Source organism: Aspergillus ambiguus (genome assembly GCF_047715705.1).
Source record: "Aspergillus ambiguus strain CBS 117.58 unplaced genomic scaffold BDV59scaffold_28, whole genome shotgun sequence".
Lineage (NCBI taxonomy): Eukaryota > Fungi > Ascomycota > Eurotiomycetes > Eurotiales > Aspergillaceae > Aspergillus > Aspergillus ambiguus.
This window is the reverse complement of record NW_027395541.1, coordinates 73,512-100,656: the sequence shown is the minus strand read 5'-3', so window position 1 is coordinate 100,656 and position 27,145 is coordinate 73,512. Positions and strand designations below refer to the sequence as shown.

The window sequence follows — 27,145 nt, the reverse complement described above, 5'->3', positions numbered from 1 at the left end:
AGGCGAGGAGAGCGGGAGGGGAGGGAGGGAGAGAGAGAGCGAGAGATGAAGCCGCAGAATCAAAGATCGAATCATCTCCGGCCGGAGCAGCGCACAGACCACGTGCCGCCGCCTTTTTTTCATTTTCGTCTCGCAACATCTTTTTTTTCTCTCTCCCTCACACTTTCTCCCAATTGATAAGCCCTCTCTCCCTCTCTCTATATTCCTCGCCTCATATCCACCATGGCGACCGGTCCATCTCCCCTCCCTCCCACGGAAATCCTCTCGTCAAAGCCCATCTCGCAATCCGCCGCGCACGAATTCCTCCACGCCTACCTCGACCGTGCCAACACCGACCCAGCCCTCCAGCCCAGCGCTGGAATCAGCGAACATGGCCCTGTCTCGCGCACGACGGCGGCCGCACCAAATCTGATCCTCCACAACCTCAAGCGCGTCCAGGCCGGGCTCGCCGGCGAGGTCCTCGGGCGCGATCTTTCCCTGGCGAACCTCACCGGCGAGGGCGCCGAGGCAACGCTGCAGGCGAAGGACGCCGCCCCCACGGGCGAAGGCGACTGGGAGGATGCGAAGAAGTTCGAGCAGGTGGAGAACGCCGAGGTTCCCGACGACGAGCCCACGAGTATGATGGATGTGGATGCGGCCGAGCCGGCGCAAGACGGGGCGATTGACAAGGAGGAGAGAAAGAAGAGGAAGAAAGAGCGCAGATTAGCGGAGAAGAGGGCCAAGGCGCAGGCCGAGGACGTCTAGGCGGTGGAACGCATTCTTTGCGATCGAGTTGGTTCTGGGTATAGAAAAAGTGGCGTGCATTTTGTACTGGCGCAATATTGGGTGATTCGATTTGGGAGCTCAGCAGGAGTTGGTCTGTTTCATTATTCCCGTACCTCGGGGATGTACTTTTTCATTCAATCTACGAACGCAAACAAAAGCCATTCGACATCGACATTCACTTGGTTTCATGATTCCCGAAATTCCCCGACCCGTCGCAAACACCATACCGGATATAACAAGAGGCAAATGGAAGAAAGTGACGCATTGTTTGGCGCGACTTCTCACAGTTCCCGGTCCGCAGCCTTCACGGGCTTTTCGCTGTCTTCCGCCTTGAGGTCGGTGACTTTGCCGCCCTTCCAGCCCAGCGCCTTCAGGCGCTCCGAGAGGATGGGGTGGGAGTAGTGGTAGCTGGCGTACATCCAGTCAGCATCCATGGTGCTAAGGTTCTGGATCTGGAGCTTGAGGAGGGACGAGGCGAGTTTCTCCTGGTATCCGAGCTTCAGCGCGAAAGCATCTGTGATGGTGTTAGTGGCTCTGGAGGGATCATGGCGAGGGGCAGTTTTGACTGTACCGGCTTCGAATTCGAATTTGCGGCTAAGAATGTTCATCAGGAGCTTGACGATGGCGTCCATTGGGGCCAGAGCGTCCGAGAACAGCAGGAATCCGATCATGATGGGCTGTTCCTTGACGAACCCAAACGACTGATACAAGGATTTGTTGTTCACGAATACCGAGAAGAGCGCGAATATATAGAACATATGGGACTGCGCATGGCGTGTTAGCTTGCCCCTATGTGTAATAATTTGATGACGTACCTGAGCGATTCCAAACAGCTTGGTGGTATGGCTAAGACTCCAGTGACCGAGTTCGTGACTCAGAACGGCGACGACCTCCTCGGGCTCGCTCTTCTCAATCAGAGTATCGTAGATAACAATATGCTTCTTCCAGGGGAGACCGTAGAAATAGGCGTTGCTGTGGGCGCTGCGCTTGCTGCCATCAATGACATGCAGCTCCTGAAGAGGGAAGTTAAGCTTCTTGGCCAGATTCTCGACACCAGTCTTCAGATCACCGGGTTCCAGGGGAGACAGTTTGTTGAACAAGGGGAGGATCACAATCGGGTAGATCGTAATGGCGAAGACCTGGACGAAGACACCGAACAGCCAGAGGTAGTAGAAGAACGAATTGCCGGTCTTCTGGACGATCTTGAGCACTGCGCTGATGATCGGAGCACCCAGAACGATTCCCAGCATCTGACCCTTGAGCATATCCGTGACCCAGAGCTTGAACGTCTGCTTGTTGAAGCCAAACTTTTCCTCGAGCACGAAGGTGTTGTAGTACGACACAGGCAGGGACATGACAGTGCTGATCAGGTTGAACCCAAAGATAAACACGAGCGTCTGCATGATCTCGCCCTGGAACCGGGCAGGGAAGTACCGGAGCAACAGGAGACCGCTAGCTCCCCAGAGCTTGGGGAGGACATTGCCGTAGATGACTGCAAGGTTTTGGATTTGACCGTAGAGACCAGCGAAGAAACTGAACTTAGCTTTCGCGCGACCGTAAGACTAACAGATCCATCGTTAGCATTGTGATGTTAGAGATACTGCAGGTATGCGTACCTGACTCTGATCGAAGACTTCTTGGGACACCTCCTTCTCCAAGACCTGGGGAGGCTTGGTTCGCTGCAAGACTTTGTACTGACGGAACGACAACAGGCCCTCCAGAATGAATTGGCCCAGGGAGAACCCGACGAGGACGTTCTTCCAAGGGAAAAAAGGGCGGTCCAGAAGACGCGCCAGTTGCTAGAAGGGCCACGGTAAGCTAAATCATCTCACAGGCGAGGAGGTGGACGCATGGAGGACGTGACTTGCAAAGCCAAAGAACCAAGAAACATACATCTAAGATATACATGGCGACGGCCGACAGGACAACAGCAGCGAGATGGGAGAGATGCGTTGCTGAGATGTTGCAGTCGGCTGGATGTTGTTATTGTGTCGGACCGAAGAGAAAGGATTACCTAACCGCCTGCCAACGGCCACCAAGACATACATGCATACTTCCAGGTAGTGAGACTGCCCATAGCCCCCGTATATACTACTAGATGTCATTGCTTTCATCATTTCCCTATATAGCACCTACATAGGTCCATGCAAACGAATAGAGGAATCAAAAGGAAAAATAAAAAGAAACATGAGTTTTTCACGGAACTGCGTCATAACACACGTCAAAATCGACCCTTCTTTACTCTCATACTCCGTACTCTCCAGTCGATCCAACCACTCTGCTGGGCATCCGGGGGACTCAAGCCGTCATACCCCTGGCTTCTGAGAAGAATCACTCCGGTCTGTTGGCGTTGAAGCTTCCAGCAGGCAGCTCAGACGACGACTGGAGTTCCTGTGTTCTCTATTCACGGGTGATTCCCGCCGCTCTTCGTAACCGTAAATCTTTTCATAAGCCTTAGCCGTCCAGGCTCGTTGGCAGAGATAGGGACTCAAATGCAACTCTCCTCCGTCTCTCCCAATGAGGCCTGAGGCGGTGTCGGCCGATTATACACATGTATAGTCTTTTTTTTAGTTCAGAATGGGTTCCAGGGTGTTACCACTATCAACGGGTTAGCTCTTCGACCAGTCGAACGCAGGGAAAGTAAGGAATCAACTTACGCAACAATGTTGGCCCACCCGATCAGACGCCAGTGCTTCTCAATTCTCCGACTGATGGCGATCTTCTCTCCAACCTCGGTACAGGCAGGGCTGGTCAAGCTGAGCTTGGCAGCATCCGCCTTCACACCCATCACCTTGGCACCGGTGGCGGTAGAACCGATGTTAACCATCAGCACCTCGTTCTTGGTCAGCTTGGCAACCTTGGCCTGCTTGCCGTCGGCGGTCTTGACACCCAGCAGACGACGCAGCAAGAAGTAGTTGACCTCCAGCTCAGTGTAGATAGCAGGCAGGCGACCACGGTGACCCAGCACGAAACCGACCAGACGATCCGCACGGCAGAGAGTAGGGTCGACACGAGTACCCACACCGATCAAGCCACCAGGGACGGCGAACTTGAGATCGTTGTGTTCGGCGAACAGGGAGACCACGCGAGAGAAGATGGGACGGCACTGGATCTTGCCGTTCTCGTCCTTCGTGACCAGACCAGGACGGATTTCGATCTCGTCATCGAGCTTCAGCACACCGGTCAGGATGGAACCACCAGCAACACCACCCTTCAGATCCTCGATCTCGGCACCGGGCTTGTTGACGTCGAAGGAACGGATGACCATCATGTGAGGCGAGGCGGTGAAGTCACGGACAGGGACGGGGATGTGCGACACGAGGTACTCGTTGACGGCATCGATGTTGTACTTCAGTTGGGCGGAGATGGGGATGATGGGGGAACCGTCGGCCACGGTACCGCGGATGAACTTCAGGATCGACTGGTAGTGTTGCAGGGCCCCATCCTCGCGCATCAGGTCAACCTTATTCTGGAGGATAATGATATGGCTCAGCTTCATGATCTCAATAGCAGCCAAGTGCTCCGAGGTCTGAGGCTGGGGGCAGGTTTCGTTTCCGGCAATCAGAAGAAGGGCGGCGTCCATGACGGCGGCACCAGACAACATAGTGCTCATGAGAATATCGTGACCAGGGCAGTCGACGAACCTATGGGCAGTTAAGAAAAATTAGCGAATGAAGTCATCATCGACGAGAGGGTATGGCAGGGCCACATACGAGACGTGTCTCAACAGACGGTAACGACCTGTGCATCCGTCTCTCTCACATGGTGGGTCGACCTCCTTCTCACTCTTGAAACTCTTGTAGCAAGTCGGCCGAGGGCACTCGGGGTTGTCGCACTTGTAGATCTTGGCGTTGGCGTAACCCAGCTTAATTGTAATGTTCCGCTCCAACTCGTTCTTAAATCGGACAGTCTGGACCTCTGAGATGGCCTTGACGACCGTCGACTTGCCGTGAGCGACATGGCCAATGGTACCAATGTTGATGGTGGCCTGGCGCGCGATAATTTCGGGCGACAGAGGGGTCAGCGTCGACAGATCGATGGTGTCTGGGTTAGGTTGTTCGGGAAGCTCTGGACGCTGCGGCTGGGGAGGAGCAGAATCCTTCTTCATCGCCGACTTCAGGGGCTGATCGAGGGGCTCCTGCTCTTCAATGTCGTACTGGCCGTTGGGCTCCATGACGGGGGATCCGGGCTGGGATTCATCGTCGGTAAAATCGCCGTTGGTAGCCATGATTGCAAAATTTCAGACCCCGGAGACAAAAGAATCGGACGGCGAAAGAAGAGAAAATCGGGACTGGAGGAGGGAGAGGGAGAGGGGGATCGGTGGCGTCGGGTGAAGCTGGAGAGGATCGTGGAGGGGAGAAGAGGTGAAAATTGCGGGCGGCGATAATATTCTTTGATGTCGGTGGTGAGTAAGAGGGGTGTTTATGTAATGTCGCTGCCTCAGGCCGCACGGGTGTGCCCTAGACACTAGACAAGTACGTATCTATCAGAGGACTACACCTTTTTATTCCTTCGGCCGGATCTCATAAATATACACTCCCACAACAAACTGGGTATAGATCTACTCATCGTCACTCTCCGATTCTTCCTCCTCGCTTTCCTCGCTCTCCACCAGTGCAGAGGGCTCTTCCGGTGCAAGCATCACGAACGCCTTCAGACAAGTGATACGGTATCCAGTCTCGTAGGCCCCCAGAAGCTTTCCGACCTGCGGCACCGGTGAACCCTTTTCCCCCTTGGTCTTCTTCGATTGCGTCGTCCCCATCAGCTCCTCGCCCCGTAGATACCAGACCCGCACAGCACCTTCACTGTTTCCCGTCGTCACCAGGAAGTCATTCTTCAGAGACTTCCCCTCGTCCTGGAGGCTCAAGATGTCAAAGTCCTTCACTCTCCCAGGCACTCCACAGGCCCTGCCACCAATTTGGGCCACCGCCTCTGCATATGGAATGGGAGAATCGTCTTCATCTTCGGGCTTGTGAACCTTCTTTGTAGAGTAGAAGATCACCCGGGCGTCTTCGGTAGAGACAGCCAGGAGTTCCTCGCTGTCTTCCGCAGACGCGTCCAGAGCGACATATTTCAATTGGTGCACTTTACTCCGAGGGTTGGGGAATACCCGACAGATTGGCGTAGAGTCCTGAAAGAAGGTCAACTAGAAGCTCAAAGACGAAAGGAAACACCCGTGAAACTTACCACGCCGAAAACTACCACCCCCCATTCGAAAGCAACGGCAAATTCATCCCCCTTGGAGTTCCACACAATCTTCCTGCCTTCGCCGGTACTCCACTTCCCTTCTTTGACGCTCTGAAGGATTTCCCTGCCGAAGTTCAGCACACCGGCTTTCTTACCGGTGACCAGGTTCCAAAGTCGCATGCACTTCTCTCCCTTGCCAACACTCAGCATCAACTTCATACTCGGGTGGACGGCAAAGTCGTTGACACCCGAGGGAGCACCGCCGATAGGGGCGGTGTCCCCACTGGGTCTTCCCTGGGTCTTGGGGCGGGGAGCTTTGATGGAGGAGACGACGGAGAGGTCGCGAATGCGATTGACCGAGATGGTGTTGTCTTCGGAGGCCGCCAGGATCTTCGAGCGCGACGGGATGCATACGGCGGTAATGCTCGACTCGTGGTGCAGCAAGGCTCCCAGCTCGCGGTTCTTCGGGTTTTCGAGGAACTTCTTGCCCCCAAGGGACGGGATGGGAGCGTACAGGTCGCTGCCGACGATCGGGGCAGCAGACACCGAGTAGATGTTCACGCGCTCATCGGTTCCTCCACTGGCTAGAATGACGTTTCGTTGCTCCTCGGGGGCATCGGCCTTGGGGAGCGGGGACAAGGCGAGGCATCGAATCGCAGAGGAGTGCGCTTCGAAGAGAAACGTGTCGACGAACTGCACGGGGGAGGGCGTCGTCGACGACTTGTTTTCCTTGGTGGAGGCGAGGACGGTGGTCGGGATGGCAGCAGTGAAGCCGTGCAACACCCGCTCGTAGGAGCCGGTGATGATTTGCAGGTTCAGGGTCGCGGGATCTGCAGCGACTGAAGACGTCTCCGACTTCTCCCCGGCCTTGACCACCTTGGTAGGCTTGGACACGGGGTGCGGCTCTTTGGCGGCGTCTTCTCTCTTGCGTTTCACCATGATGAGACAATTGAGAGGTTCGAGGAGATGTGAAGACTGGTGGTGTCTGGTCGATTGTCGGACCAAACAGCGGACGACTTTTTTTTTTCTGCCGACCTTAATCTGGAACGGCAAGCGGTGAGGCTGATAGTCGATAATGGAGATATGGGTTGATGCCTGAGGTTGGATTACCCGAAGCAGTAAACGGCTCTACGAGTACGGAAGGGTGTGGACATCGGCATCAACCTGATGACAGTAGGTAGGGACTGAGTATGAGGAGTGATTGACCCGAATTTTTACTGAGGAGGGTAAGGATGTTTGATCGGAGTAAGAAACAGTGACGCATGGTTGACGAGATGCATTGAAGTACAAGGTACGAACTGGGCAGCACGGTGCTGCTTTAAGCTGGGATTAGTGTGGAGGGCTTAGTTCTCTCCTACGTAGCTATGGGATGTATGTACTTTGACGATTCGTTCGAGGGTGACGGATATCGAGAGTGGTGGCAGATCTATACTCCCGACAGATCATAGTACACCGTACCAAGGTAACAAAGGGACTCCTCCAGGCAGATCTATTACCGGGTCACGTGACACCATACAATCCGAGATCCTCCTCATACCTGGAAACCTCCTCCAGTGTAGGCTACGGTTTCTGCACCCTACAGCCCGGGGTTCCCTCTTAAAGCAGCCCCCGTCCTTCCCGAAACAGCCGACGGGGTCCTCCTGCGCGCGGCAACAAACTCTCTCTTACCCTGAAATACCTGGAACCAACCACTCTTTCCACTACTCTTTCCACTCTTTCCACTCTTTCTTCCCTTCTCCCCCTCCCTCGTATTACACCATCCAAACCAGAAATTTTTCCCTTCTCCTTACACCCTCCTCCCCCGTCCATTCATCCCAGGGAATCTCGAATTTCCCTCCCCCCAAAAATCCCTTCCGACGCGAACTACGGTCTCCCCCATCTTTGACATCCCCTCCTACCACCTTTCCTGTCCTTTTCATCAATTCTGAGCGATTTTTTCCATCTGGATGACTTCGCTCAATCCGTTCCCTAATTTTTTAGCGCGTTAATCGGATGTTGTGTTCCCGAACTAGACTCGATGCTCCGTGAAGAGCTTCTTCGGTCCAAGAACGATGAGATCGCGTAAGCCTTGTCCTTTTTTTCCCTTTCCCTTCGATCCATTCCCTTCCTTACCGCCCTGCGATCCGTTCTATCGCTGATCCCGAATTTTAGACGCTGTTTGGTGTCGCGGAAGCGCAAACTGAGCGAGCTCTACTTTGCGACCGTGGGCTTCGCGGGCGCGACCGAGAACACTCCGCCCGACTCGCTCCTCTACCACCAGAAGGAACAGGCGTTTCTCGACGCCAACGACCTATCCAAGTACGTTCCCTCTCCGGTCCTAAATCAATTCATCTTCTTATTTCCCTTCTTGCCTGTCCCTTTGGGTTTCATTCTCAATTCATCCTTCATCGCTACCCTGAATCCCTTGGTTCCGCCCAGTTCCACCCTCCACCCGCGTTGGCTAATCCTCCCCCTAGGGGTCGTTATTTCAACGAAGCTACCCTCCCACCACTTCCCGACTACGCGGCGCTGATCCCTCGCCCCACTCAAGAGATCTCGTCGCGCCCCGACTCAGCTCCGAAGCCATCCAATGCCGCTCCCATCAGTCCTCCGGGGGCAGACGCGCCGGGCTCGATCTCGCAGACTGTCGCGCGCGACGGGCAAAAGCCTGCGCAGAAGGAGGCTCCCGCCCTCGACATTACCCCCGAAGGATTGCAAGGCCTCGATGTTCCTACTCCCGGTCCCCCTCCCGCTGTCGAATCGCCCGCCGCCGAGCAGAAACAGGACCAAGCCGTGCCGGAAACGCCATTGAGCAGCCAAGGCCAGGAGTCAACCGATGCGAGCGTCTCTCCCACTCATTCGATGCCCGTTCCAGCCGATTCCGTTCCCTCTGTCGCATCGGCGACGCAGAAGAAGCTCGACAAGCGCCCTACTCTCGCCACGGGGCGTCCAGTGCAGGGGTCGGACCAGCCCCTCTCGCCAGTTTCGTCCGCCGGCCCATATTCCAACCATACTCCAGCCCCTGCGACCGCTTCCCCGGACACCAGCCCCGCCGAAGAAATGGTCGACCCCGCGGCGAAGGTTGCACCAACACCCAAGCCCGAGGAACCGGCTGCTCATGCACCCCCAACCTTGGTGCCGTCCACCCCGGATGAACAGCTGCGCCTCGAGGAGGCCCAGTCCCTCCAAAAAGATACTCTTGCGACAAGTAAGACGGTCGGTGCGAGCAGTGGAGCAGTCTCGTCGACGAACGAGGTGATCCAAGAGAATGTGGAGCCCGCATCCGCAGACCCAAAGAGCTCGTCACAGCCGACGCTCGCACCAACAACCGCTGTGCAACCAGAACCAAAGCGGGCCGATGGGGTTGTCGTCACGCCGGAGGACTCCGAAGCGTCAGCGCAGCCGCCGTCTGATCAGCCCGCCGAAGCTGGATCAGCCCCTCGAGCTACGGAGTCGGAGTCGGTTGTCCCTGCCGCGAAGAAGCCCATCCCGTCCGCTCAACCAGCACATGCCGAGAGAATGACAACCAGAGTCTCCTCCGGCGCCATCCGGCATAAATCGGTGTCCGAGATCCTTGGGGAGACCCCGAAAGCCGCCGTCACTCCCTCTGATAAGTCTGCCGATGCGCTGCCCGAGTCCCCCGCCAGGATGCGTTTCAAGGATAGGAAGGCCCGGGAGAAGGAGAGGAGCAAGCCGTCGACGGTGGTCTTCCTCTCGCAGCAACAACAGCAGCAGCTACAGCAGGACAAGAATGATTCGTTGGATCTTGTTCGCCAGGCGGCCGGCGATCTGGTCAGACTGAATGAGGAACAGGATTATCTCTTTACTCTATTCCAGAACAAGGCATATGCGCCACCCCGGGGTACGAGCCTCAGCACTCTTCTCGCTTCTTCCCACAAAACCTTGACAACGGCCAACCACTTCCTTGACTACCAAGAGCAGATGGACTGTCGCGCCTTGCGTCGGATCTACCAGCTTCAGAACGCGAACAGGTGGCCTCTACGTCAACTGAAGCGCTCATTGGAACCTCCAAGACAGGGCGCCCATTGGGATGTCCTTTTGGACCACATGAAGTGGATGCGGACGGACTTCCGCGAGGAGCGCAAGTGGAAGATTGCAGCAGCCAAAAGCTGCGCCGACTGGTGTGCGGAGTATGTTCACAGCGATCCGGAGCACCGGTCTTTACTTCGTGTCCCGGCGAAGATCCCGCCGCTGAAGTGCGATGTGAAGTCGGATGACGCGACAAACATGGTCTCTCCCCCGGAGGAGGCGGGAGATGAGATGACGGGTGTTTCTCATGCTACACCGGATCTGGTACCCTCCACCGAGGAAGATTCGGTCAGTGAGGGCTTTAATGATGAGCTTCGCCATGACTTGCACGATACTGTCGCTCCTGCAGCGATCTTCTCCCTAGGGTCTGATGAGTTCTCGTTTTCTCTTGATATGACCCCCGCGGCGCAGAAACTTCTGGACGAACTGCCCATTTATGAACCTGTGAAGATTGCCCCAGAGACCAATCTGCCAACGTTCAAAGAGCCGCCGGATGCTTCGTGGAAGACGGAGATTTTGCCGGTCTCCAAGTATGCGTTTGGAAAAATCAAGTTCCACGATGACGAGCCTCCTCGGAAGCGCAGTCGTTATGATTATTCTCAATATCAATCTAACCCGGGACATCGGGTCTTGGATCTGCCACCAGAGCAGACCAACGTCGCCCTTTTCCAGCCTGAAAACAAACCTATCCGAGACCGTATCCATCCAGGACATCAGTTTAGACCTCCCACTGAACACCCCATGCCTTCTGTTGGGTTCTTTGAGTCGAGACAGTCGTCGCAGTGGACGTACGCTGAAGACGAGGAGCTTCGCCGGCTTGTCAAAGACTATTCGTACAACTGGTCTTTGATATCCAGCTGTCTTACCCCATCGTCGCCGTTTACTTCTGCTGCCGAGAGACGGACCCCGTGGGAATGCTTTGAGCGTTGGGTTGGGCTTGAGGGATTGCCGGCTGACATGTCCAAGACGCAATACTTCCGAGCCTATCACCAGAGATTGGAGACAGCGCAGCGAACCGTCCTCGCGCAACAGCAGGCTGCCCAGCAACAACAACAGCAGCAGCAGCAGGCCAACGGCAACCCCCAGTCGATGCCACCGATTCGCCGGCGAACTACGCAGCCCCTCCGGGTCGATCGAAGGAGATCGTCCAAGCACCTTGCTTTGCTTGACGCTATGCGCAAGTTGGCGAAGAAGCGCGAGACGATGCTCCAGAAACAGCAACACGGTAAGTCAAATGTCGGCGTTCTTGCAAGTCAATGCTAACACGCTGTTGTGCCAGCGTCGCAATTAGCCTCCCTTCGGAAGGCCAACGAAGCCAATCAGCCAAAGCCCCCAATCTCGTCTCCTGCGGAGTTTAGCCGACTCAAGTATGAGCGGGAACTGAAACTGCGGGAGCGGGACGAACAATACCGGCAACAAATGCTTTCCCAGCGAAGCGTAAGTCTTCATAACAAAGCCTTGCTTTAGGCATGTCTAATTCCACGCCAGGCGAATGCTGCTCAGCGTGCGGCCCAGCTGCAAAATCAGCAAGGAATGATGAACGGTGCTTCTGGACGGACGCCGAACGGCATGCCTCCCAATTCTGGAACTCCCGCTGTCGCCGGTAATAATACCCCGAATCCGATGCCCAATGGGGTTCCAAACGGGATGCCGAGCGGGATGCCGTCCGCTGTGGGGGTCAATCAAGCGCGTCCTCAGATGCAAGGGGTGCCAAATGCTGGACCGATGAATAGCCCAATGCCTTCAAATGCGATGGCCGTAAAGATGATGCCGCAATCTGGTATGCAGCAGACCCCCGGTGCCCGGCCCGGGATGCCCATGCAGACGTCGCCGGACAACGCCCGAGTCATTCGGGAAGCCAATCGTCTTCAGGAGCAACAGCGGATGCTCCAGTCCAGACAGCAGCAACAGCAACCGCCCCATCAACAGCAGCAACACCAAACCCAACAGCAATTCCACAACCAGCAGCAGTTTGTGCCCCAAGGGGCCCATTCCCCTAATATGAACGTGCCGAATGTTAACGGTACCCCGAACAATCCGGCAATGATGGCCGCCCTTCAGGCTGGAGCCTCAATGCAAAGCCCCTCTTTCCACAACGCCACCCCTCAGGGAGTCTCTACCCCTTCTCCCCGAATGGGACAACCTAATCTCCTGTCGAGCGGGATGGTCCCGACCATCAGCGGGCTGCAGAACCAAATCCAGCGAAGTAACCCAAACATGACACCGGAGCAGGTGAACAAACTTGCCACCGAGCGTTTGCACCAGTACCAGCAGCAACGGATGTCCCAAGTCGCCATGAACGCGGCGGCGGGCAACATGGCAGCTGTCCAGGCCAACTACCAAGTCCCGGCGCATGATGGGAACTTCCAGTCGCCACAGGCAGGCATGAACGGTGGGCCGCGAATGCAGATGGCCCAGGCCCAAGGATATTCGCCCATGATGCGTGTCGCACAAAATGCGCAGCAAAACCGCGTCGGCGGCGTTGGAGGGTCTCCGGCCATGAATGGAGCTGTTCCGCAGCCAAGCAGAAGCGCCACCCCACAGGCTCAGCGCAGTGGGAGCGCCCAAGCTGGTCCTATGCCGGGATCGAGCAAGAGCCCGAATCCTCCGCAAGCCCAGACTGCTGGAAGCTAGTTCCGTGTCCCTGACCCCTCACCCTATTTGACTTCTCCTGTACATACTTCTATACCCAAGCTATAAGTTTTTTTATTCCTGGACTTGCGGCTGGTGGTGCCGATCCCGGACGCAGTGGTACGTGACACTTGGCTTCTACCTGGCGCTCTGACAGCCGCTTCCTCCATACCCTCTACTCTCCTCGAACGTCAGAGATGACCTCTCTGAACGAGATATGTCTTTGTGTTTGCATTGGCGTGAAACTGGACGGGTGGGTTCCAGTTCCTCTTGGGATGATTTGATTTGATTTTTCACATAAGTTCTTCACGGTCTTGTACTACATGTATCCATAGGGAAGATAGCCGGTACGTTCAGTACTGGGATATGCGACTGGCATGAATGATCAAAGATTAATGAAAGACACCACGAGTACGGAGTATATGGTACATCGGAGCGGTCAGACATACGCAGTAAGCGCGCGGCTAATTGCCACCTAGACCGCCCTCGCGCATCTCTCGATCATCAATCATACTTCTTCCTCCGTCGTCACCTACAACATTTCTCTCGTTGACATGCTCTCCACCTAACTCACCCTGGACTAGATCCGCATGGTCCATCTCCCTATCATTCGAATCCGACATAACGCCCACCACCATGGCCAACACAACAAAACCCTTCTCTCTCTCCCTCGGCGGATCCTCCTCCCAGAGCAAAAAGACCTCTTTCAATCTCCAAAAACCCACCGACACATCCACCTCCACCTCCACATCCACCCCCCCTCGCAACGCCCTCCCCCGACGCCCACACCAGCTCCACCACGATGACGACTCCGACGACGAGCCCGACAGCGGCGGCCCCGTCCACGAGGCCGTGACCGGCTTCGACACCCTCACCGGCACCGCCATCCCGGCCGACGGCCCGCACGAGAAACGCGACCTCGTCATCCCCGTCACCAGCACCAACAACTGGCGCGACCGGCCAGGCGTCAATATCCGCCGCGGCAAGAAGAACCTCCTCCCCAAGGAGGTGCAGGCGATCCAGGAAGCCGCCCGCCGCGGCGAGACCGCCGGCGACAACGTCGAGACCGAGCGTCCCAGCATGGAGTACGGGCTGAGCTATGCGCAGCGCGCCGATGCCGACGGGCCCCCGGCTGCGGCTGCCGCAGAGAAACAGGACCAGGAGCAGCAACAGCAACAGCAACAGCAACAGGAACAGGTACCCCGCAAGCCCCTCACGCAGGATGAGATTGCGCTGAACGCGCTGATCCGCGAGAGCAAGGGCGAGGTGGAGCCGCGGTCAGACCTGGTGATTGAGTCTGCGGGGCACGAGCGCGATCGCTACGACGAGACGACCTCGTTCAAGGCGGACGTGGCGACGCGGCCGGAGCCAGCCTCGCTGGAGCAGTACAACGCGATCCCGGTGGAAGAGTTCGGGGCGGCACTGCTGCGCGGCATGGGCTGGAAGGAAGGCCAGGCCGTCGGGAAGGGCCAGTATGGGTCGTCGTCGTCGGCGTCGCCGGCCGGGGGGAAGCCGCGGGTGCCGGAGCGGCGGCCTGGGTTTTTGGGGATCGGCGCGAAGGACTCCGGGAAGGGAGGCGCCGAGGCGGAATTGGGGGCGTGGGGGAGGTCGGCGATGCGGAAGGGCGCGCGCCGGAGCGGGAAGGAGGGCGCCGAGGGGAATACTGAGGGCGTGTATATGCCTGTCATGATGCGGAATCGGAAGACGGGCGACTTTGTCACGGAGGAGGAGCTCGCACTGCAGAAGAAGGAGGCCGCGCGGGCTCTTCAGCGCGATGGGGAGGACTGGCGCGAGCGGCGGGATCGTAATCTGGAGCGGAGTGGACGCGATCGGGAGAGGGATTCTCGTCGTCGTCGTGACGAGAGAGATGAGGAAGATGATCGGTATGAGCGGCGGCGGGGGTCGTCGCGGCGGGACAGGAGCCGGTCGTCTGGGGACCGTCATTCCAGACGACGGAGGTACGACGAGGACGATGATCGGTACTATCGGGATAGAGGCTCGGACCGGGAGAGACGCAGGTATCGCGACGATGACCGGCATTCGTCGAGCGCTTCGAGCAGACATGGCCGGGATCGAGACCGGGATCGCGACAGTGATGGGTCTTACCGGAGGCGTCATGGCGATAGACGATGAATTAGACTGTCCAATTGGTTTTCGACATGGGGACAAAAAAAAGCATGAATATTGCATGTATGTATATCAGGTAGTTGGATATGATACCACGGCGGGAAATATGGATAGACGACGTCAGGAATAAAACTTCCAATTGATCTAACAGGGATTTATAGACTCGTAGAAAGGAGGCCAAAGACTTTTATACACCCATTTCACCCCAGGAAAGAATCTGAAATGCAAATGCAATGGTACGCCTCCAGTAGCAAGCGCCAATTCCGAACACACAATCAGGTCCATCTAGGTATCTGTACATATCTCTCATTCACCGTCTCCTCGGCTTTCTATACACCCAGCATGATCACATCCTTCTCATGCTCAGCGACTCCGTCTTGCATGCCGGGCGCCCCGAGGGCTCCGAGTCCGACACCACCGTCCATCTCACCCAGCACCCATTCAACCAGGTAGCTCTCGTCGACCAGCTCCTCGATCCGGCGATAATGTCGTTCAGTATACGAGGACAGCGCTTGCAGGATGTCCTTCATCCCAGCTGCAGTGCGCCCGTCCCTGCGTTTCATGCTCGAGGTAGCGAGGTCTACGAACGTCGACGCCGGGTAGGATCTGAACAAGGCGAACAAGATGCGCTGGGACACCCGCGAGGTGCGGGCGTTGGTGTTCCAGTCACGCAGGCGCAGCAGGAGGTTCCGAAGATTTTCGGGGTCCAGGGTCTGGAGAACTTCGTCAATGGAAGAATCTCCTGTCAGACTGTTCGCACGTGCGCTCTTTTGTTCGTCTGTGGCGTACGGATCGTCGGCCGCATCGATTGCGGACGAGAACAGAGAAAGAAGCCGGCCGGGATGGTTGAGTTGCAGGGCTAACGTGATTGCTTCGCGGTAAGCGCCTGCCCGGATGTAGTTCTCGAGCTGCTGATCCTGCTCGATGCGCACGGCGTTCGCATTCACACTGGCCGTGTGTGTTGCGGAAGTGGTGTCAGTCCAGAAAGTCACCGTGGCATCAGCGGAGCCCGACGCAATTGCGTAGGGAGACGAGGTCTTCTGAGTGGGTGCTGAGAGAACATCCTCGCGATTCCCAGAGGGGGTGGGGCTTGCAAGTGCCCAGACCCGATCCGTGTGATTGTCGAGTGTGGTTTCAAGCTCTCCAGTATACGGGGACCAGACCTTGACCAGACCATCGGCTGCAGCAGAAGCCACGAGAGGCCGTGGCTGTACGGCGTTCTTGCGGGCCGACCCTTCGGCTTCGTCGTCATCCTCATCATCTCCCTTGCTGGACAGATCCGTCGGCGGCAGCCACAAGACCTTGAGTACGCTGTTGGTGTGTCCTTCGAAGGTCAGAAGGCAGCTGTAGTCAGACAAGTTCCAGATCTTGACAGTCTTATCGCCAGAGCCCGTCACGATAAGGCCTCTATTCGTGCTGCTCTGGCTGTTGGAGCTGATAACGGGAGTCCCACGGGGAGCAAAGCGTGCTGACCACACTCCTCTCTTGTGTCCGCGCAATACACCGATGACGGAGCCTTCCTCGACGGACCAAATCTTCACGGTGCGGTCCTGGGACGCGGAAGCAAATAGGGTGGATGACGGGTTGACGTCGAGCGCGTTGATATCCTTTTCGTGGGCTTTCCGCGTATAGATAGCCTTGGGAGTGTGGGGATTCGAGGAGGTGAGGGCGGGGAGCTTGGCTGTGTCCCAGCGTTTGATAGTGCGGTCTTGCGACCCAGTCAGAAGGAACGCTGGAGGGTTGTTTAGAGGGTCGTTTCGTGCCGGGGTGTTCGCCGGCGGTGGGACTCGAGGGAAGCTAATTGCACCCAGGGATTCTGCGTGACCCGTCAAGACGGCGAAGCAGGCATACGACGACGTCTTCGGATCAAGACGCCAGAGACGTGCACTGTTGTCCTTCGCACCTGTCGCCAGCCAATGACCTGACCAATCCACATCAATACAGATGATAATATCGTCGTGACCTTCCAGATGGGCGACATCCGCGCCAAAGTATTCTTCTCCGGTACCAGAAGGCCGGTCAGCCGACGGCCCAATAGATACCATTCTGATGCTCTCGGTGTTTGTGGCGAGAGCAAGCATTGACCGATCCGGACCAACATAGGCCAGGTCGATGATGTCGTCGTCATTACCAGATATACGGCGAATGACGGGTAGAGGGTCCAGAGACGTCCCAGCCTTGAAGTTCGACAGGGGCTCAAGTGAATGAAGCCTCAATGTTTGGTCTGCATGCACGGTCATGGCAAACGGCATGCCCGGTGTATATTGGATGGCCACCACCGCTTCGAAATCGGCCCCAGCCTCCTGCTCGTGCGTCACCTCTCCACCTCTGTTGCAATCCCATACACGCAGTTTTCCATTTTCCCCTCCCACCAAGCAGAGCCCACTGTCCGCCACGAAAGCAGCAGCCTCGACACTTTCGAGGACCGGGATAATCCTGCGAGTCTTGAAGGTGCGTACATCCCACACTATGACGGTCTTGTCTCGTCCAGCCGAGAGTAACGCATTTTCCGACGGAGAATATGACAGACTCCGTACCACCGAAACATGAGATTCCATAGATCCGACGGACTTTCTCTTGTTCAAATCCCACACTCGCACTTTGCCCTCCTCGCTACCAGATGCGAGGCGGAAGCTCCCAACAGAGGTCGCGCCAGAGTCTTCCATTTCTTCGTCATCACTATCGTCTGATTTTCGCTTCTTTTTCTTGTCGCTTTCCTGCAAAGGCATTTGGAAGAAGCAAAGTGCGGAGATAACGCCCCTGTGTCCATGGAAAGTATGAGTGACATAACCGCCCCTAATATCCCACACTTTAATCGACCCGTCGGCAGCACCAGTTGCCAAAAGGGTGCCTGTGGGATCGATTGCCGTTGTGACGACAGGTGCCGTATGAGGTTTCAGGCTTCGTTGCAGCTCAGCCTCGACGGCGGGCGACGATTCATCGAACGGTGTTAGGGAGTAGATGCGCATGGACATGGATCGCGAGCAGACGACGACATGAGAGGCGGAGGGAGTTACTGGCGTTCCGTTAGATATATGTACATACAAGCGTAATTCAACAATAACTTGAACATAGCAGGGCGTTTGGGTGACATACTGGCTAAACTGGTGATAATCTCCCCATCCTGCGCAAAAAATTTCCGGTTAGTGACAAAAGGCCCAGGAAAAGTAAGATGAGAGAACTTACTCCTTCAAGAGTCGCAAGCTGATCGCCAGTCTCCAAATCAACAATCAAGGCATCTTCGCCTATACAAGCCACCAGCAATCGGCCTGTGGCATCCAGCGCAGTACTTCCTCCGGTGTAGATGGGACGAAGAGTCTTCGACGCCTCGAAGGTCGTTTTCACGACGGCTTTGGACATGGTTCGCAGCAATCGTTAAATTTAGGTTGTCGAGTGAGAATTCACCACGCCATAATCCAGTGTAGACAGTAAAAGCAGAATTTGTGAGAGCTTCAACGGCGTCGACTGCGCTGGTCGACCCGAAACTTTTGATCTTTTTTCGACTTGTTTGTCTTGTTTGTCTTCCCCACTGAGTCCGTGCACGAGACGCTGCAGACGCGCTTACCGCCCACGTGAGATCAGATGATGTGACACCATCTTCGACAGTCAACATCTCCATGTCAAGTATCCATTCTTCCAAATCCACTCAGTCGGATATGGCGTGATCTTCCTTGCCCGGCTTTGATGAATCCGCATCTCAGATATGGGGCGGCAGGCGTATCTGAACAGGTTGGCCCTGGTAGGCTCTCTCCATTCCACCTCACACAATATGTCGCAGATGCAACTAGTATCCATATAGTTGCATCATTCCACTTTTCTATCCGTCCAAATTCAAGCTACCGAGTATTGTGCTGCATCCCTGAACCATGAGTTGCAGTATTGCCGTCTTGTTTATTGAAATTCATTCCGGTCCCCTTATCCACTGCACTTAACTCGATATTGTATTTGACCGATGATCCCTTAAGCGCGCCATCTGACTCGGTTTCCTTCAAAGTACGTATCCACTAACAATTTCTCAAGGGTCGGTCTCCATATGAAGCGCCTGAACGACCGGCTGGTCCAGCGGCGGACCCCGACCGTTCAATGCAGCGGAGAGTCTCAGCTCTGCATGCGGACGGATATGTTCAGCATTATGATGAAAGGGGACACCCAGTGAATCCCGAATCAAAGGTGTTTGGGCGGGAGCTCCGAAGAGCTAAAAATGATATTCTTTCGACGATGGGCATTGTCGTTAGCGAAGAGGGCGATGCGGCCGGCCCTAGCGAGCAGCAGAAAATTGAAAGAATAACCGCGGAGAATGATTATGGTTTGATCATGGCTACTCTAGATCAAATTTCCGCTTTTCTTGGGACTTGGTGGACTTCGTCACTTACCCATAGATTACAGGTGAGTATACATTACATCTCTCTCCATTGGGATACAACGCTGATTACATGAACCCTAGACATTCAAAAGCTATACCCATATTCCCTTGATGGCAATAATAAGTCGTGAGAGAATGTCTTATGGCACCCTTGGCTTTTACTTTGCCGGGATACCAGCATGGGCCATGTCTACGTGCCTGTCGATCATCCGGCATCAGCCCCTTGAGCGATTAATTTCTTCCATTCAAAACCGATTCTCAAATAATGACATGCTGTCAAAAGTTGTGAGAGCTTCTTTTACTCTTCTCCATTCTGCGTACGTATTGCGCCAACTTACGCTTTCTCTGTCTAACATCGTCTATAGCACGAGGGGGTCCTTACTGGTTCTGGCTATTCAGTCATACATGTATTCCCTCTTGCAGTCTCTCCATCTTGTCCATCCGCTGTCCTTACCGGGGATCCAGTTCCTCATTCCCTTTGGAGACTTCTCCCTGCTCCAGTTCCCACGTCTTCCCACAGATCTTTCTGTCGAGGCCCTGAGTGGATTTCTATTAAGTGCCTTGAGAACTCCCGCCTTAGTGGTCTACACGTATATGTATTTCCGTCCTCTTGTTGAACTGAGAATTTACCGATTGATCCGTCGACGTCTGCCAAAACCGCGCCTTGCGGATGAGCTTTCCATCAAAGTGGCTTTCGAAAATGACCTAATCGACTGGATGGTTCCTACGCTTGGCCGGAGGGCGGACGAAGAAAACTATCGGGGCACACTTTCTTTATTTGATGATATAATTTACGAGCTAGGCTTCTACCGTTTCCTCCTGCTGAGATGCTTCGGCATCAAGACACAGCTTGCGATGACATCGTCAGATACTGCGGCGAATGTTCACGACGACAGTCAGCCTCTAGTGCCAGGCGTTGAGCAACTACAACACGAGCGTCATCCCCGGGCCCATCCGCTTCAAAGACAATCAGCAGTTCCGCCTGCCCCGGAGGAAGTGATCCGTGGCCGGCTTCCGCACATCGATGGACCTGGGTTACCTCTCTCTGATCGAGTTTTGGAACAGGCAATAGAATTCGGCGAGGGGCAAGTGCTATCAAATGAGGAAAATCGCATATCCCAATCGCCTGCCGAGATGAGTGCCGGCGACTTATCTGAGTTAGCACCACCAAATGCTATGCCTCCCGTCGCCAGTCCACCTTCCAATTCAGAGAACATTGACCCGTCTGCTGTTGCAAGCAGGCGCAATTCTCGCTCAAACACCCTATTCTCTCGCCCGTCCTCCCCTGAGACTTCTTCACCGACTTCGCCTCGTGTCCGTGCCTCGTTGATCCATCAAAACTCCGATGTTATCACCATGCAACTCGAACTATTAGGAAACCGTCAGCCAAGGCATCAAGGCGCAAACCAAACAGAAAACCGTACTGAGCAAACGGATGTAAACGGCGAATCTGCTAGACGTCAGTCCGTCTCCGAAATACTGGATAATCTGCTTTCCAACCCAGGCCAGAATATCAGTACATTCATCCACTCGGATGCTATAGATAGTGATGGTCTGTCAAACATGACCGCAGGAGTTTCTCCTGCCGATGGGACTAATGGTCTGACTCGACTACCCCAAAATGAACTAGAGATGCCTTTGGCAGAACGTGGAGCAGCCGTGGCTCCCGTTGAAGAACGTCCCACAAGCGTTGGTAACATTCTCCCAGACTCTATCGAAGAACCCAGTCATGATGAGTCTCGTGATCAAGCTCCTGAAGGAGAAGCAATCCTGGAGAATGGTATTGACTCCCAACTACCTCCGCTTGAGCGGGTCGACCATAATGCCAGCGATAATATCCCTGATCATCTGTCGACACCTCACCGAGTCACAATACTCTCGTGCCTGCCAGTTGACTCTCTAGCTACCCATCTTGCATCGCTGGCCACCACTGTGATTTTCTTGCCTCTTGAGTCCTTATATCTTCGGTCTTTGGCTTCTTCCTACTTGTCGTCCACGAGAAACCCCCCTGTTCTTCGTTCCGATATAATCCCCATGCACGCCTGGGCTGCCGGTGGCTCTCGATCTAATGTTCTGGCATACATGGGAAAATTAATTCTTATGGTAGGCATGCATGCTGCGGTCAACGCTAGTTTATGGGGCATCATTTCCGGATCTGCCATGAGGATTGGAAGGAGATTTTGTGGATGGGGCACATTGTGATGGAATGGACATATAATGATCGAATTATGCGGTGTCGTAATTTTAATGGACGGCAGACGCTTCTGATCCTCATGAGCCCTATGTGATCGTACCCACCTATACTTTATCCTCTCCATGACCTTGTATATGCTGCCTATTTTTGAGATACTCTCTCTAGTAAAGCCGACCATAACCGTAAGGTTAAATCGAGAAATACCTTTCAAAATAACAATAGATATTTTACATATTCACAACCTATTTAGCCGCCTTCTTTCCCTTTCGATTCATGCCAGGAACCTTCCGACGCTCCCAAACCATTAGATATCCTTCCCGAGTAAATAACGTTTCGCTCTCTGCCTTCTTGACAAACAAGTCCTGGATCTCAAGCCATTCCGGACCGCGCTGCTCCCCAGCATGTTCACGCTGAAGCCGGGTGTTTTCCGCAGCCATGGCCTTGTCGTGGAGCTGGACATGCCAGGCAACCTTCTCGCTGCCTGCACCAGCTCCAGATGAGGATGAGCCACCAGCCGCGTTGACGCCTTTGTCCGCTGCGGCGTCTTCTGTAGCACCTGGGGCGGTGACCATAGGGTCAAGGATGATGTTGGCCACGAGATCATAGAGGATTGGTTCACTGGGTGGCCAGATGTCCGGGTTGGGTTCGACGTAGTGGGACATGTCCAGGGAATGAGTTGACGGGAAGGTAACGATTGTAGGGTTGCGTTCCGAAACGAATCTGTTCTTGCTGAAACGTTTGACGTGGAAAAGAAGATATGGAGGCAGAGGATGGAGCAGACGGTGTCGAACTCGATGCGCCAGCTTTTCAGAAGCCGCGACTCCATTGTATTTGTTTAGAAGAGTGGTCAGGGGAACTTGAGGAATGATGGATTCTCGATTCGCAGATTGAAATAGCGGGGTGGGCGGTAAGTCGAGGGTGAGAATGAGATATGGTGTTACTTGGCTGTTGATAGTGCCCGACTCTGTGAACACCAGACGGGCATTCTGGGTATCTGAATGAGCGGTGATCGCCTGGCTTTCAATCCTTAATTGGCCCTGGAAAGCGGCCTGTATCACACTGGTTGGGGTCTTAGACGGTTTTTTGGACCCTCCAAGAGAAAGGTGTAGGTTATTAAGGAACCAGGACATAAATTCAACAGGGTCGGACTGCTGGGTGAGGGTGAAGCGCTTTGAGGACCGAAGGGCAATTTCTTGGAGTAGCTCATGTGGTGATACATGGGATCGGAAAGCCTTAGGATTCCACAGCTTTCGGACCAATGTGCTGAAGCGGAGGACGAGCTGTGGTGTGCCGGGAGTAGGAAATTCATGTAACAAGAAATAGTTGCGAATAGGGAAGACATGGGCTAGAAGTTGCACGACAACGTTCAGGTAATCGTTGGCTTTGATGTTGTTCATACCCACGAAGCCTAAGAAGATCAATTATTAGTGGGAGTTATAAAGTAACGGTGAAGGAGGAATTTACCTGGTCGGTAACGGTTTCCAGCAAGGTCAAACGCGTCATGAACTTCCTTGTCCAACTTGTTCACTTCGTCTTTCGTGTAGTACGGATCCACCACGTATTTGATGTCATCCAAGCTCTTATTCTTGACTTCGTAGCCCTCCGGCAGTACATACACCTTCTTAGTTCCCATGTTGATGAAAACATGATGTCCGACTTCGAGCGCGTGAAAGTAGGCATGCGACTTTGGGCCCCGGCCTTGGAAATATTTGCCGCAGACTAAGCATGCGTACACGTTGATATTCGATAAACTGACGGAGCAGAGCTTTTCGAAGTCAAAGTCGAGAATTTGGCGATTGATCGTATCCAGGTAGAGGTCACTGTATCCTTCCATAGGCGCGCTCTGGCGTTTCGGGGCAGCAATGGCGGGTCTGTCGTCGTCCGCCTCGTCGACATCGGAGGATTCTGCACCATTATCCTGCGCACCCTCTCGCAGCTCCTCGCCCTCTCGATCCGCTGCGGCAAGTATATCCTTTCCATTGCGCTCGTCCTGCTCAAATTCTTGACCAGGAGCCCGCCGCAACGGTAGTGCTCCCCGGCGTGGGTCATCCTCGTCAATATCATCCTCCACACGGGCTTTTTTCGAGGCAGGGGAGCCTGCGGAAAGGTCTTCCTCGAGCGACAGTTCGGCTTGCCTCTTCGACATCATGATTTTGTGAACGTTCGAGACTGGAGATTGGCGACGGCGGTCTTTGCGGGATTCAAAAGTTGCGAAAGACGCGATAGGAAGCTGTCCGGCTGGTGCAAACATGACAAACACCCTACCGGCAGAGCGACATCACCGCCTTAGGAACCTTCGCCCATACCTAAGCTATGGGTATGTACGCTACCTCGGTAATTGACGCGCTGACGGTCATATTTTCGTCTCTATCTGAATCTACTCCATAGATGAGACTACTACTAGATCAAAGTCATGGAAATATCCTGCCATGCAACCGATCGTGTGAAAACCATGTCCCGTACCGAAAACAAAAGCAAACATTGGTATGATACAACACCGCATTAAGCACTCTTGACGATCCTATCGTTATCGAAGGGCACTTCCCTCACACCGTCCTTAGTCACTACCTTCACCAGAACCTAGAGCTTGGTTAGACCGTCATTCCGGAGAGGGGCGGGTCTCCTGCACGTACTCCCTTGTAGTCAATGGGTAATCTGCGCTTCAACTCATCCGTGCACATCTGTAGCAGCTTCATGCCTTCTTCGAGAGAAATATCGGGGTGATGGTGTTTGTCGAGAGTGGATAGGCAGTAGTATCTGTGACCCGTTAGCCCTCGTGTTTTCTAAACCGACATCTGCGTCACTACGTACTGGGCGTAGCCATGAGCGGCATATGGCACAGGGGCCAGCGCAGACAGGTAGTCAATCCAGTACAGATGCGGTTTCTCAGAGATAGGATCCACTCCGCCCAACAGCAAGTTGACCGTGTATGGACTCCGGGACCTCAGACTCCGCGCCAACTCTCCTCGGACAAAGTTCGCAACTGCGTTGGGGCGTAGCTCGGTATCATTTCGCATCGTGTATAGTTGAATGTTTGCCTCGATGAACTCCGCGAATTGTACTGCCGGACATCGTTGGGTTAGCTACCAGCCCATCGTCGGGCTTCGGAGGTTCACAAACCAGTATCTCCCGCCTCCCCGGAGAAAGCCATCAGGTTATGCTTGTTGAGTTGCCGTGTCTTGTCATCTTCAGCTTTGAGAATGGTTGGGCCCCTCATGGCGGCTTTGGATGCTGCCAGAAGGACGAAGTCCTTGCCAGTGATGCCGAGGAGGACCTCCCTACAGATGAGGGCATTAGCCAGGTTGATCTTGACGTCTGAGGCAGAAAGCACTTACATATTGGTGCAGAATTATCTGGAAATGAGAAGGGAGAGCTGGGGTGGGACAAGAGGGAAGGGGAAAGGGAGGCAAGAGAATGAGGATGATGGCAGTCAGAGCATCACCAGCCGCGTGGAGCTTGATTGCCTGGAGCTGCTTTTGCGAGCCTGAGGCGGCGAGCTGCCGGGAGCTGACTCAGCATTTAGGCGTAATGTTGTTGCGCTTTCCGCCTGCACGGACCACCGGCAGAAAAAAAGTGAGAAGACGCCGCTGTCGTCCGTCTTGCAAGTTCTCTGCCTCTCCGAGCTATCCCCAGAGACCACGAGCGGGGAATGTCTTCTTTCTTCACATTACCCGCTTCCCAGCGGAAGCGCAAGAGGGAGGACCGCGCCGGTGCCCCCGCGAAGAAACGAGGTGTTGCTGCAGATGGCGATTCCGGCGCCAAGGGTAGCCAACGGAGACGGGAAAGGGAAGAGTCTATCTCTGGAAGTGACATTGACGAGGATGAAGTCAGCTCAGTGTCCGGAGTATCGGACGAGGAAAGCGGCTCTGAGTCGGATGAGGGAGAGACCGCCGGCGAGCGGCGGCTGAAGCTGGCGGAGAGGTATCTGGATAATGTCCGGGAAGAGGTCGATGAAGTGGGTTTCGACGCTGCAGAAATTGACCGTGATCTCATTGCTGAGAGGCTGAAAGAGGATGTGGTACGTATATACTGCCGTTCTCTACTTCTATCTATGTTTTGTCGATTGCTAACATGCTTTCTAGGACGAGTTTAAAGGCCGTGTATACCGCCAGATCGCCTCCGACTTGTCCTTCTCGACAGCGTCACATTCGTTCTTCCGGGCAGACACGCAGTCAACGACTTCCATTGCAGTCAATTCCCCTTATGTTTATACAGTCTCCAAGGATAAAACCCTAATCAAGTGGGAGCTGGCGACTCCCACTTCTCCAACCCCCACGACTCCTGCGAATGAACAAAACGAAACTCCAAAACGTACCCCGAGACCCCAGCGCAAGAAACCCAAGCAGATAAGGTTCACACGAGGCTTGCAGAAAGTCGCGGAGAGCGACGAAGAACATGGTCACACAAAGAATATTTTGTCGGTAGCTGTTTCGCCCTCTGGGAAGTTTGTGGCTACTGGCGGGGAGGATAAAAAGCTGATCATCTGGGATGCGGCAACTCTGACCCCTTTGAAGACCTTTACGCACCACCGGGACTCTGTCACTGGGCTCGCATTCGCCCGACACATATCTTCTATGAGTTCTGGGGAGCAACTTTTCAGCGGATCTTTCGATCGGACCATCAAGACGTGGTCTCTCAGCTCCGCGGGACACGCCTACGTCGAGACGTTGTTTGGACACCAGGATAATGTGGCATCGCTGGCGGCGATGGCGATCGATCAATGTATCAGCGTCGGTGCGCGTGATCGCACCGCTAGATTGTGGAAGGTCGTCGACGAATCGCAACTGATCTTCCGTGGTGGATCCTCCAAGAACTCTCCGTACCACGAGAATAACCTTGACTGTGTCGCCCCTCTGCCTCCTACACATTTCGTTACCGGCTCAGACTCGGGCTCCATCTCCCTGTGGTCTATTCACAAGAAGAAGCCGCTCTATACTGTTCCCCTTGCACACGGTCTCGATCCTTTACCTCCTCTAGACGAGCTCTCGTCTGAACTCGATCAGCAAACGGCGGCATCTAACTCCCGCCACCTTCGCCGAATGCCTCGCTGGATCACCGCCTTGGCCACAGTTCCAGGAACCGACATCGTCCTCAGCGGCAGCTGGGATGGCTGGATTCGAGCATGGAAGATTTTCGAGGATAAAAAGTCGATCCAACCTTTGGGGCCTGTTGGTCATGGGTCTCAGATCTCTCCGGCTCTTGACACGCCGTCGGCGCAGTTGAAGCAGTCCCTTGCTTTCAACACTCCAGATCTCATGGCTGTTGATGGCTCCCAAGACCACACGCGAGAGGAAGCGGAACCGTTGATCAAGGGTGTGGTCAATGATATCGCAGTTTTTGAGCGTCGTCCGGATACCGCTAAACCCGGCCAGTCATTGAGCGAGTCGAAGTCGAAATCAAAATCCTCTGAGTCTGAACCACGGGGGTTGTGCATCGTCGCTGCCGTGGGCAAGGAGCACCGATTGGGCCGTTGGAAGTGTTTTGCAAACAACTTTCACGAGGGCCCGACATCTGAGGGCCGAAATGGCGCTATAGTGTTCGAAGTCCCCTTCCTCGCTGGCCAGCAGCCTTTGGAGGCGTAATCAGGGTAGGTGAATCATTGTGCAGGCGGTCATGGCGTATGTATCCCTTCTCTTGTAACTTATTCCCCGGTCTTTGGATGTCAATTTAGAAAAGTTCTGCATTAGACAGCTTGAGGTGTTCTCAATATGTTGAGTGTGTTGGGATGGATGTATATAGGTCGTTGGGAATCGTACGGGGGTCCCTTTTGAGAGTTATCTATGTTCCTTTCTAACTCCCAAGAGAAATTCGAGGCAGAAGTTATGCGGATTCTATTCATAATATGCAGA

At 54.7% G+C, this 27,145-nt stretch overlaps 11 protein-coding genes across 11 annotated transcripts; 5 read left to right on the top strand and 6 right to left on the bottom strand.

Moving 5' to 3' along the window:
• The first annotated feature begins 159 nt into the window (after nucleotides 1–159).
• Nucleotides 160–895, top strand: BDV59DRAFT_75336 (uncharacterized protein). The gene has a single exon (XM_073697035.1). It carries the CDS (start codon nucleotides 223–225, stop codon nucleotides 742–744), a length of 522 nt encoding a protein of 173 aa, XP_073545676.1. The 5' UTR covers nucleotides 160–222; the 3' UTR covers nucleotides 745–895.
• On the bottom strand, nucleotides 896–2,750 carry BDV59DRAFT_75338 (zinc metalloprotease). Its single transcript, XM_073697036.1, has 4 exons — nucleotides 2,659–2,750; nucleotides 2,382–2,564; nucleotides 1,581–2,327; nucleotides 896–1,529 (listed from the first exon to the last, which is right to left on the bottom strand). Exons 1-4 carry the CDS (start codon nucleotides 2,671–2,673, stop codon nucleotides 1,047–1,049), a joined length of 1,428 nt encoding a protein of 475 aa, XP_073545675.1. The 5' UTR covers nucleotides 2,674–2,750; the 3' UTR covers nucleotides 896–1,046.
• A 96-nt stretch (nucleotides 2,751–2,846) lies between these two features.
• Nucleotides 2,847–5,136, bottom strand: BDV59DRAFT_183370 (translation initiation factor eIF2 subunit gamma). Its single transcript, XM_073690496.1, has 3 exons — nucleotides 4,479–5,136; nucleotides 3,423–4,409; nucleotides 2,847–3,363 (listed from the first exon to the last, which is right to left on the bottom strand). Exons 1-3 carry the CDS (start codon nucleotides 4,991–4,993, stop codon nucleotides 3,333–3,335), a joined length of 1,533 nt encoding a protein of 510 aa, XP_073545674.1. The 5' UTR covers nucleotides 4,994–5,136; the 3' UTR covers nucleotides 2,847–3,332.
• Nucleotides 5,137–5,262: 126 nt separating this feature from the next.
• BDV59DRAFT_75328 (putative 60S ribosome biogenesis protein Mak11) lies at nucleotides 5,263–7,226 on the bottom strand. Its single transcript, XM_073697034.1, has 2 exons — nucleotides 5,953–7,226; nucleotides 5,263–5,896 (listed from the first exon to the last, which is right to left on the bottom strand). The coding sequence occupies exons 1-2, from the start codon at nucleotides 6,889–6,891 to the stop codon at nucleotides 5,327–5,329; spliced, it is 1,509 nt and encodes a 502-aa protein (XP_073545673.1). The 5' UTR covers nucleotides 6,892–7,226; the 3' UTR covers nucleotides 5,263–5,326.
• Nucleotides 7,227–7,865: 639 nt separating this feature from the next.
• On the top strand, nucleotides 7,866–12,905 carry eaf1 (MYB and HSA domain protein). Its single transcript, XM_073697033.1, has 5 exons — nucleotides 7,866–8,013; nucleotides 8,104–8,250; nucleotides 8,409–11,206; nucleotides 11,261–11,418; nucleotides 11,470–12,905. The coding sequence occupies exons 1-5, from the start codon at nucleotides 7,970–7,972 to the stop codon at nucleotides 12,613–12,615; spliced, it is 4,293 nt and encodes a 1,430-aa protein (XP_073545672.1). The 5' UTR covers nucleotides 7,866–7,969; the 3' UTR covers nucleotides 12,616–12,905.
• A 343-nt stretch (nucleotides 12,906–13,248) lies between these two features.
• Nucleotides 13,249–14,745, top strand: spp2 (spliceosome ATPase-activating subunit SPP2; the record flags this gene model as incomplete). Its single annotated transcript, XM_073694347.1, has 1 exon — nucleotides 13,249–14,745. The coding sequence occupies one exon, from the start codon at nucleotides 13,249–13,251 to the stop codon at nucleotides 14,743–14,745; it is 1,497 nt and encodes a 498-aa protein (XP_073545671.1).
• A 139-nt stretch (nucleotides 14,746–14,884) lies between these two features.
• BDV59DRAFT_75288 (U3 snoRNA-associated protein UTP13) lies at nucleotides 14,885–18,304 on the bottom strand. The gene is made up of 3 exons (XM_073697032.1): nucleotides 17,926–18,304; nucleotides 17,836–17,863; nucleotides 14,885–17,755 (listed from the first exon to the last, which is right to left on the bottom strand). Exons 1-3 carry the CDS (start codon nucleotides 18,097–18,099, stop codon nucleotides 15,069–15,071), a joined length of 2,889 nt encoding a protein of 962 aa, XP_073545670.1. The 5' UTR covers nucleotides 18,100–18,304; the 3' UTR covers nucleotides 14,885–15,068.
• A 54-nt stretch (nucleotides 18,305–18,358) lies between these two features.
• BDV59DRAFT_183364 (uncharacterized protein) lies at nucleotides 18,359–21,496 on the top strand. The gene is made up of 4 exons (XM_073690495.1): nucleotides 18,359–18,478; nucleotides 18,760–19,125; nucleotides 19,184–19,419; nucleotides 19,468–21,496. Exons 1-4 carry the CDS (start codon nucleotides 18,443–18,445, stop codon nucleotides 21,302–21,304), a joined length of 2,475 nt encoding a protein of 824 aa, XP_073545669.1. The 5' UTR covers nucleotides 18,359–18,442; the 3' UTR covers nucleotides 21,305–21,496.
• Nucleotides 21,497–23,481, bottom strand: BDV59DRAFT_183361 (ubiquitin carboxyl-terminal hydrolase family protein). The gene is made up of 2 exons (XM_073690494.1): nucleotides 22,761–23,481; nucleotides 21,497–22,704 (listed from the first exon to the last, which is right to left on the bottom strand). Exons 1-2 carry the CDS (start codon nucleotides 23,443–23,445, stop codon nucleotides 21,539–21,541), a joined length of 1,851 nt encoding a protein of 616 aa, XP_073545668.1. The 5' UTR covers nucleotides 23,446–23,481; the 3' UTR covers nucleotides 21,497–21,538.
• An 85-nt stretch (nucleotides 23,482–23,566) lies between these two features.
• On the bottom strand, nucleotides 23,567–24,736 carry pre1 (proteasome core particle subunit beta 4). Its single transcript, XM_073690493.1, has 5 exons — nucleotides 24,632–24,736; nucleotides 24,417–24,574; nucleotides 24,108–24,357; nucleotides 23,930–24,053; nucleotides 23,567–23,876 (listed from the first exon to the last, which is right to left on the bottom strand). Coding segments are annotated over exons 1-5 (612 nt in total). The 5' UTR covers nucleotides 24,634–24,736; the 3' UTR covers nucleotides 23,567–23,798.
• A 178-nt stretch (nucleotides 24,737–24,914) lies between these two features.
• On the top strand, nucleotides 24,915–26,969 carry BDV59DRAFT_183358 (ribosomal RNA-processing protein RRP9). Its single transcript, XM_073690492.1, has 2 exons — nucleotides 24,915–25,314; nucleotides 25,379–26,969. Exons 1-2 carry the CDS (start codon nucleotides 24,946–24,948, stop codon nucleotides 26,876–26,878), a joined length of 1,869 nt encoding a protein of 622 aa, XP_073545666.1. The 5' UTR covers nucleotides 24,915–24,945; the 3' UTR covers nucleotides 26,879–26,969.
• Nucleotides 26,970–27,145: the final 176 nt, after the last annotated feature.

Bases quoted from the DNA above. Each gene is read 5' to 3' on its own strand.
- BDV59DRAFT_75336 (XM_073697035.1), top strand. From the start codon at position 223: ATGGCGACCGGTCCATCTCCCCTCCCTCCCACGGAAATCCTCTCGTCA.
- BDV59DRAFT_75338 (XM_073697036.1), bottom strand. The intron at 2,328-2,381 runs GTACGCATACCT...TGGATCTGTTAG, and splicing joins AAGTCTTCGATCAGAGTCAG to TCTTACGGTCGCGCGAAAGC. The intron at 1,530-1,580 runs GTACGTCATCAA...CGCCATGCGCAG, and splicing joins AGCTGTTTGGAATCGCTCAG to TCCCATATGTTCTATATATT.
- BDV59DRAFT_183370 (XM_073690496.1), bottom strand. From the start codon at position 4,993: ATGGCTACCAACGGCGATTTTACCGACGATGAATCCCAGCCCGGATCC. The intron at 4,410-4,478 runs GTATGTGGCCCT...AACTGCCCATAG, and splicing joins CGTCTGTTGAGACACGTCTC to GTTCGTCGACTGCCCTGGTC. The intron at 3,364-3,422 runs GTAAGTTGATTC...ACCCGTTGATAG, and splicing joins GGGTGGGCCAACATTGTTGC to TGGTAACACCCTGGAACCCA.
- BDV59DRAFT_75328 (XM_073697034.1), bottom strand. From the start codon at position 6,891: ATGGTGAAACGCAAGAGAGAAGACGCCGCCAAAGAGCCGCACCCCGTG. The intron at 5,897-5,952 runs GTAAGTTTCACG...ACCTTCTTTCAG, and splicing joins GGGTGGTAGTTTTCGGCGTG to GACTCTACGCCAATCTGTCG.
- eaf1 (XM_073697033.1), top strand. From the start codon at position 7,970: ATGCTCCGTGAAGAGCTTCTTCGGTCCAAGAACGATGAGATCGC. The intron at 8,251-8,408 runs GTACGTTCCCTC...TCCTCCCCCTAG, and splicing joins GACGCCAACGACCTATCCAA to GGGTCGTTATTTCAACGAAG. The intron at 11,207-11,260 runs GTAAGTCAAATG...CTGTTGTGCCAG, and splicing joins GCTCCAGAAACAGCAACACG to CGTCGCAATTAGCCTCCCTT.
- BDV59DRAFT_75288 (XM_073697032.1), bottom strand. From the start codon at position 18,099: ATGTCCAAAGCCGTCGTGAAAACGACCTTCGAGGCGTCGAAGACTCTT. The intron at 17,864-17,925 runs GTAAGTTCTCTC...TTTTTTGCGCAG, and splicing joins AGCTTGCGACTCTTGAAGGA to GATGGGGAGATTATCACCAG. The intron at 17,756-17,835 runs GTATGTCACCCA...ACGGAACGCCAG, and splicing joins GATTATCACCAGTTTAGCCA to TAACTCCCTCCGCCTCTCAT.
- BDV59DRAFT_183364 (XM_073690495.1), top strand. From the start codon at position 18,443: ATGGGGCGGCAGGCGTATCTGAACAGGTTGGCCCTG. The intron at 19,126-19,183 runs GTGAGTATACAT...CATGAACCCTAG, and splicing joins CACTTACCCATAGATTACAG to ACATTCAAAAGCTATACCCA. The intron at 19,420-19,467 runs GTACGTATTGCG...CATCGTCTATAG, and splicing joins TTTACTCTTCTCCATTCTGC to CACGAGGGGGTCCTTACTGG.
- BDV59DRAFT_183361 (XM_073690494.1), bottom strand. From the start codon at position 23,445: ATGATGTCGAAGAGGCAAGCCGAACTGTCGCTCGAGGAAGACCTTTCC. The intron at 22,705-22,760 runs GTAAATTCCTCC...TGATCTTCTTAG, and splicing joins TGGAAACCGTTACCGACCAG to GCTTCGTGGGTATGAACAAC.
- pre1 (XM_073690493.1), bottom strand. The intron at 24,358-24,416 runs GTTTGTGAACCT...GATGTCCGGCAG, and splicing joins CGGGGAGGCGGGAGATACTG to TACAATTCGCGGAGTTCATC. The intron at 24,054-24,107 runs GTACGTAGTGAC...AACGGGTCACAG, and splicing joins GCCGCTCATGGCTACGCCCA to ATACTACTGCCTATCCACTC.
- BDV59DRAFT_183358 (XM_073690492.1), top strand. From the start codon at position 24,946: ATGTCTTCTTTCTTCACATTACCCGCTTCCCAGCGGAAGCGCAAGAGG. The intron at 25,315-25,378 runs GTACGTATATAC...CATGCTTTCTAG, and splicing joins AGAGGCTGAAAGAGGATGTG to GACGAGTTTAAAGGCCGTGT.